This window comes from Eulemur rufifrons, chromosome 29, assembly GCF_041146395.1.
Source record: "Eulemur rufifrons isolate Redbay chromosome 29, OSU_ERuf_1, whole genome shotgun sequence".
Lineage (NCBI taxonomy): Eukaryota > Metazoa > Chordata > Mammalia > Primates > Lemuridae > Eulemur > Eulemur rufifrons.
In genome coordinates, this window is record NC_091011.1 from 27,798,073 (window position 1) to 27,805,839 (window position 7,767).

The following is a 7,767-nucleotide window of genomic DNA, read 5'->3' on the forward strand; positions in this document are numbered from 1 at the left end:
ACTTAGAAATAAAATTTCCTAAGCATCTGTGCAATTGACAATGGGAATACCGCCATGATCTGCACGAGCAAGTCCGTCTGTCACAAAGTTTTTGGAGCAGTGGAGGGGACAGGGCAAGTCAGAGTGATTAGTGAATAAAAAAAAGCTAGCTATTGGAGCTGGAAGTCAGGAGAGTCTTTTCACAACATGGGATGCCTCAGCTGAGATCCAAACAATGAATAGGTGTAAGAAGGAAAGATGCAAGTGGACGAATATTTGATGCACAAGAAAATCATAGGCAGAGGTCTGGAGGCAAGAGACAGCTCATTTATTTGCAAGAATAGAAAGAAGTGTGTCGTAAACCAGAGAGTTGGTGGAGTGTGGTGAGAGTCAATGCCGGAGAAATAAGCAGAGTACAGATCATGAAGCGTGGGCTCTCTGAGTGATTCTGGGGGAAGTGGGAAATCACTGAAAGGTATTAAAGAGGAAAGTCATAAATGTATCATGTTTTATAAAAATGTTTCTGATTGCACTGTGGAGAAAAAGTTGGAAAAGACAAGAAAATGATCTAGGCAAGAGAAAATGACAAATTGAGTAATGGCAGTGGAGATGGAGAGAAGTGAGTGGATTTAAGAGCTACTTAGAAGTTGTAAGAGAATAGACTTGATCAGGCAGACTAGCATGGTCATTAAGTGTTCAGACTTTATGGGTTCAAATCCTGGCTCTGACACTCATGGGGAAAGTTACTTATTTCTTCTGCATTTTAGTTTTCCTTTCTGTAGAGTTGGAACAATAATTGTACCTTGTTATGGGATTGTTATGAAAGATAAGTGAGTGAATTATCAAAGTGCTTAGAGTAGTCCCTGGCACATGATGAGCACTCAAAAAAATATTGGCTATTACTATTATTGCGTGTAATAGCCCAAAACTAGAAACTACACAATTGTTCATCAACTGTAGAATGGGATGTGGGAGGAAAAGAGGATATTGTCCAGGATCTTATAGAGGATTTGGGCTTAGATAAATGGACTGATGACAGTAATTGTGCCAGTTAACGATTTATTGCCTCTCAGCTGCAAATCTACACTTCAATGCATGCTTTTAGATAAGGGAGATGGACCCAGTATGCATTTCTCCTTTGCAGCAGGCATAATTTTAAGGTTTGTTACTAGAAGGCACTGTGGAGGGTCACTGCAGCAGAAAGGCACTTCTCTTCCTGGTTCAAATGTGCTTCAGTTTGCTTCTGTGTGCATGGCTGTCAGTGGTGCACCTGGGGGACATCCAGTGGTGCTCACCCCCATTGAGTTTCGGTAGAAGATTGCCAGGAGTCTCACAGATATTCCAGAAGTGGTTTTCCCAGCCTAGGCCCACCTGCACCCCAGAAGGATGTCTCCTGCCTGAGTCTACAGACAAGCTCTGGCCTGGGGCAACCCAACAAACCTCCTCACCATCGTCTGAATTCCAACCAGTTTGTTCTTTCCTTGGATGCTCTCCCTTAGCCCGAGTGTATTCTTTACCCCTTTATAATTAATTCCCTATCATAATTAATAATTCTTCATATTAATCATTTCCCTGTTCCAATGACTGTGTGTTTTCTGTCTCCTGATTGGACTCTAACTGATGCAGTACTATTCATTGAAATGGAAAACACAGGAGGGGAAATAGGTATTGAAAAGATAAATGGCATTTTGGACATACTGGACCTGAGATGCTTGTGGGACATCCAAACAGCACTGTCTGGTGGGAAACTGAGTATCGGGGGGTCTAAAGCTCAGGAGAAGTGAACAGGCTGGAGAAATGGGCTTAGAAGTGAGCAGTGTTAGTCAGGCATGGTGGCGCGTGCCTGTAGTCCCAGCAGCATTGCTTAAGCCCAGAAGTTCGAGGCTACAGTGAGCTGTGATCGTGCCACTGTACTCTAGGTTGGACAATGCAGCAAGACCCTGTCTCAAAAAAAGAAGAAGAAGAAGAAGAAGAAGAAGAGGAGGAAGAAGAAGTGTGCAGTGTTAAGGCCTCTAAAATCTTAGCAAATGAAGCATGTATTATTTAAATGCCACAAGTCAGGAAGTCAGAGAGACAGATTTTTTTGTTAATTTTTTGTGCGCTCACATGTCTCATCAGGAAGCCCTAAACCAATTAATTTGGATGTGTGTATGTAGCTAGCAGCACACTTCACCAAAAGATTTATGGTGATTTCATACTGTGTATGTCAGGTAATGTTGTTCTGTATCTGTTAACATTTTTAAAGCTAAAGGAAGACATGGTTGAAAAGAGCCAAGGCCTATATTAATACAATAGCTCTAATTACACTCCAAACTTAGAAGCCTGACCAGCTGGAGGAAGGGGAGCAATTAGTCATATCAGCTACCCTGATGCTGACTGGAATCCGAAAAGCTCTAATCGATGTGCCAACACCCCAAGCAGCAGCACTGAAAACTGGTGAACTGCTTAAGTTTCATTGTTATTTGAAAATGACAACTAGATACAAATATATTTTGAAAGAGAATCAGCCTGATGTTTTCTGCTCTTTCTGGAAGCGTGAACTCAGTCAACAAAACTTACCGCTTTCTTCACCTATTTCTCAAAAAAGTTTGAATCTACTGACCACCAAAAAAAAAAGGAAGTTCCATCAGCAGTTTGCAAAAGAACAATTTGGAAGAGAAATGTATTCAATCCTCAGGGAAATTAAACCCAAATAATCCAATAACAGCATTACAAAATTAACACTAGACTAGGAATTGAATTAATTGCCCCATACTGTGGGGAGCCTTGGCTACCACAGACCAAAACAAATGAAGCCAATGATGTCAAATGCCTTGAGAGGCTGCAGGCAAGAGTGATGTTAAGGCACTACTTCACCCAGGGATGTTTTTCAACGTTCTGACTTATTCTGAAGATTTTCAATACAGAGACAGGTCTTCACTTTGCCATCTCATACCTCAAATTATGTAGAGTAGGTTGGTGAGACAAGCTAGAGATGCCACAATTCTTGACACAGCTCAGCAATTTTATGACGTTTTGTGAATTACCTCTAAGTGTCTGTCTAGTAGTCGCTGGACTATTGGAAATCCATGGAAGGTCTTTTTCTCCTGAGAGGGTGGAAGGAACTGATGGGAACAAGCAAAGGTTTCTCTGGAACATAGGCAGCCTGGTGATAAGACAGATCTTTAAGAATATCAGTCAGCTGCTCCCAAAAGAGACTCACTTTGGCTTTTCTGTAAATTCTCCTTTAATGCCGGTGAGGTCAGTATGCCTGTGGCAATGCAAGATGACCTAAGTAAAATGGGCCCTGGGAGCGACAAAATTAGCATATGTGTGGCTCTGCTAGTGTTGTGGAGGACTTTGAGGAGGAAAGCAGGATGCGGCATCTTGACAGAAATAAAATCCTGGTGATTTATGCAGTTTTGCCAAATAAGACCCACAGGGCAGATACGACGGAGGGCCTTAACTGCCTCCAGCTTCTCCTGAGATGGCCAGTTTGTCAAAATGCCTATTGAATATTTGCTCTTGTACACATCCTTCACATTACAGCTGACATTTACTCCTGAAGCTTTTTAATAACCAAATAGCATTTACAAAAAATTAATTCATGGCATTTTATCGGGGTATTATGTGACTTATAATTCTCTTCACATTCTTAATTTTGTGTGACATTTTGAAAATATTATGCCTAACTCTTTTGCGTGAATTTTAAAAAAAGAAAACATAGCTAGCGTGTATTGAATACTTTTTTTTTGCCTTCCCTCAAGAATTGACATAAACACCAAAAACAAAGGACTTTTTGTTCAAGCTCATAGAAATGAAGGATTCTATTTGTTTGGAATCTTAATGACTATCACCCCAAACTCACCTGATTAGAAGCTCTTTCCTAATGAGGACAATTATTTTCAAAGCTAATGGATTTGCAAGCACAAACATTGCTGTCTTCCTAGAATGAATTACTCACATCCCTTACATGCATATTTTAGTTACACACTCTAATTAATATTAGTACATAAAATGTGTGGGATTGATTTCACTGTCAAAAAAAAAAAAACCTATCCTTTGTTTTTAGATGATATAAAAACACCACAATTTCCTTTCTTGCAGACACTGGGCTGCACACATAGACTTAATTTTAGATTTGGACAAAATGGAAATTATTTCATCAAAACGATTCATTTTATTGACTTTAGCCACTTTAAGCTTGTTAACATCAAACTTCTTGTGTGCAGATGAATTAATGATGTACAATCTTCACAGCAAAGAAAATTATGACAAATATTCTGAGGTAAGTTTTTAAAAATCTATCTAACATAACTAGCATTAATTATACAATAATTGTCCTAAATCTAATGATTTTATAAAGACTAAAGAGTAAGTTAGTTTGTGCTTTTTTTTTTTTGCCAAACTTTAGCCTTCCTATGACAGTGTATTGATATAACTTGTATTATCGAGCATGACAGCGAACAGCCTGGCCTTGCTAATGACAATTGAAGTAGAGAGTATGGTACTTAGTAAGCACAGGTGCATTAATAATTTTCAGTGGACTCACAAGTGCACATTTGTAATAAATATTTGCAGAAATAAGATCTGGATATATTTCAACTGGACATTTCAATTGTTTTAAACTACAAATGAAAAAATACAAAATTTTTATTTTCTGCTTAGCAAGTACAAGCTGGTAAGTTTGTGGTAAATCTATATCTAAGTAAAAATGTCTATCCCTAGATGGTGAAACTGAAAATTATTTTTATCTTCTTCTTTATCTTTTCATATATTTTCCAAATTTGCTGAAATTAGTGTGTATTACTCATTTTACTTGTTACAATCAGAAAATAATCACTTAAAAATCTTCATATGGGCAAACTTTTATGGAAAAACTAAATCTAATTAAATATTTCACTGTATTGTAAATGGTTCCTATAAAGTTGGTATATTTGTGGTACAGTAATTCATAAACCAATAGGTTTTTTACTAAAATGTAATTTATATTCTAATAAAAATACGATTGGTTTTTTTGAGAAATGCTTTTAGATTGAAACGCTAAATAAGAGAGCATGAAAAAAATTCAGTGGGGCCTCCTACAACTGTACCCCAAAACCTGGCTAGCATCTATTTCCATCTATCATGTTTCTAGCACTTTGATCTTTAAAGAGGGGGGAAACAAGAAACATTGAAAAAGAGAGTGGGAGTTTTCTCTAAAATCAAAATATAAAAATAAATAAAATATTTCATAAACATGAATCAAAAAACTGGAAGAGAATAACTGCAATAAAATAAACTTTGCCTCATTTCAATACTTCATTATGTTCCTGCTGCTCCAACTCATTGCTATATTTACTATATATATTTTATTAATATTTTATAGTTGTCTTACAATAGTCTAGGGACAGAGAAACTAGATTGCTTTAAGAAGCTTAATACAAATTATTTATTAAAAAATTCTGCACATAAGAACACAAACTTTGTTTATAGCTTTAACAATCCTGCAGATTAAAGTCTAGATTTAAGTTAATTTGGGGTTTAAATCTATTGCTTATAACAATAATATATTATTGTAATGGTCATTTCTAATGATAGCCTAGAGGACACCAAAAAGAGGAAAAGGAAAGGAATCTCAATTTTGAAGAATTAAAAGATTGGGAACCAAAAAATGTCATTAAGATGAGTATGCTCGCAGTCAACAAAATGCCACACTCAGCAGCCAACTTGCCATTGAGATTTGGGAGGACCACACAGGAAGAAAGAAGCACCGGGGTGACCAACCTGCCTCTGAGATTTGGAAGGAATGTGAAGGCAAGCATCTCGAGATGTGTTCCTAATCTGCCCCAAAGGTTTGGGAGAACGACAACAGCTAAAAGTGTCTCCAAGACACTGAGTGATTTATGCCAACGATCCACGCATTCACCCTCTGCCAGTGAGTTACTTTACTCTATGACCTGCCAGCACCAAAAAATCCAGCATCCTGAACAAAAACAACCAAGGTAAATACTTGAAAACCAAAGTGTATAGGTAGTCGTGTAGAGCTAGTCTAGAAACTTTTAAAATGACTACATCTTTTCAAAACAAGTTTCTAAGGAAGTAAGTTTCTTAGGAGAAGAAAGGCAAACACACAAGGAACTAAATACCTATAAATTGAGAACTATTAGAAGGTCAGTTATAACAAGTATGGCTTTAGGTGTAAAGTCATGAGATGGCTTTCCCTACGCTGCATATGGGCATCAATCTCATTATTCTTTAGCCCATGCAATGACAGACTATTGTCTGACATTTGACCTCTTTAACATGCGAGAGGTGTCCTCACGTACCAAGGACACCATCTCAATAACCTAGGTCTCAAATGCAGACGGTTTTCTTCCCTTTTAATCAAATTTTTTTCTTTTCTGGATCTCATTTTATAAATACATCCTGTTATTATCATTCTTTGCATTAATTAAGAAGTATTTATTATCTACTATGTACAAATCAGAATGCAAGGTACTACAAGAGATTTAAAAAATTAATAAGCTACCTACTTATTTTCTAGTAGAGAGTATATGTTTAAAAAAAATTCTTCTTGCTACAAGTAGAATGTGATATGGCAGACTACCACCTTATCTGAGAGCTTCTCACAACACCCCTGCTTTATTTTTTTCCATGGTACAATCCCCATCTGACATATATTTAGGGTAAATGTGCCTTTGCTAGAATTTCAGTTCCATAAATCCCATAATGTATATTGCAGTGCCATATCCACCTAGAACTGTGTCTGCCACATAGTAAGCCTTCAGTATTTTCTGGAATGAATGAAGTAAGAGAGGCACTAATAAGGTCCCACAAAGGGTCAGAAAAAAGAGCATGTCTCTAAATGTGGGACTCTGCCTTTGAAAGACTCACTGGAGGAGAGAGGTCATTTTCAGGTAAAAAGAAGAGTATAAGCAAAGGCACGAAAGTAAGGTGAGCCAAAAACAGCCGAGGCTCAGTTTGGAAAGAGCAAAGAGTACATGAAGAGGAGAGGAAAGATGGTGAGGTGGATAGAGTCAGAGCAGAGAGTGGGGACAAGAACTTGGAGCATCATCCATCAGGAGAGGGAGAACCAGGGACATTTCTGCTGAGGTCCTGGGAGGTTATACAGAGGCAGAATTTGGCAACTAATCAGCTGTTGAGAGTAAGGCAATGGTGAGGGACAGAGATGACTCAATGGTAAGTTTTCAAGCCTGAATGCCCATCACAAACTCAACATCCTGTCCATATCTCATTCATTTCAAGTGCAGCACAATTCAACTCAAGTATAATTAGGCAATTAAGATTATGGCTTGTATTTTCATCTTGCATTCTTGCGTGCTCTTGTACTGATGGATGAGAACATTTTGTACTGCTTCCATTTTAGGAGACTGGCATTCAAGAAAATAGATGATGCAGAATTGAAACAAGAAAAATAAGAAATCTGGAGCCTGTCCCTAAAGATGGTATGAAGCTGTGGCCTGTAATCCAGACAGCTCTGTACTGAAGACAAGGAAGAGTGGCTACACTTGCTTGATGAGTTATGTATCATTGAGGGCAATTTTTCCTTGTCAGTACAGCTAGTATCTTGAAAGTTATAGAAAAAAACTTAAAGAATATTTGTAATAAAGTTGAAATAATTTTTGTCTGAATAAAAAGAGCATTGCAAATTCTTAAGAAACATCTGATGAGAGAGAGAGAAAGAAAGAGAAAGAGAAAGAAAAAAAAAACACATCACTAACCTATATAAAAACCATGGGCAGAGTTACACTTAATTTTAAAAAATTAAATAGAAGAGTAGCCTGGCAAACATTATGATGAAAATTA

At 37.4% G+C, this 7,767-nt stretch overlaps 1 protein-coding gene across 1 annotated transcript; it reads left to right on the forward strand.

Moving 5' to 3' along the window:
• Positions 1-4,108: 4,108 nt before the first annotated feature.
• Positions 4,109-7,379, forward strand: NPVF (neuropeptide VF precursor). Its single transcript, XM_069462403.1, has 3 exons — positions 4,109-4,246; positions 5,539-5,942; positions 7,328-7,379. Exons 1-3 carry the CDS (start codon positions 4,109-4,111, stop codon positions 7,377-7,379), a joined length of 594 nt encoding a protein of 197 aa, XP_069318504.1.
• The last annotated feature ends 388 nt before the right edge of the window (positions 7,380-7,767 follow it).

Coding starts and splice junctions, on each gene's coding strand:
- NPVF (XM_069462403.1), top strand. CDS start 4,109: ATGGAAATTATTTCATCAAAACGATTCATTTTATTGACTTTAGCCACT. Junction 4,247..5,538: donor ATTATGACAAATATTCTGAG/GTAAGTTTTTAA, acceptor TTCTAATGATAG/CCTAGAGGACACCAAAAAGA. Junction 5,943..7,327: donor CCTGAACAAAAACAACCAAG/GTAAATACTTGA, acceptor CTTCCATTTTAG/GAGACTGGCATTCAAGAAAA.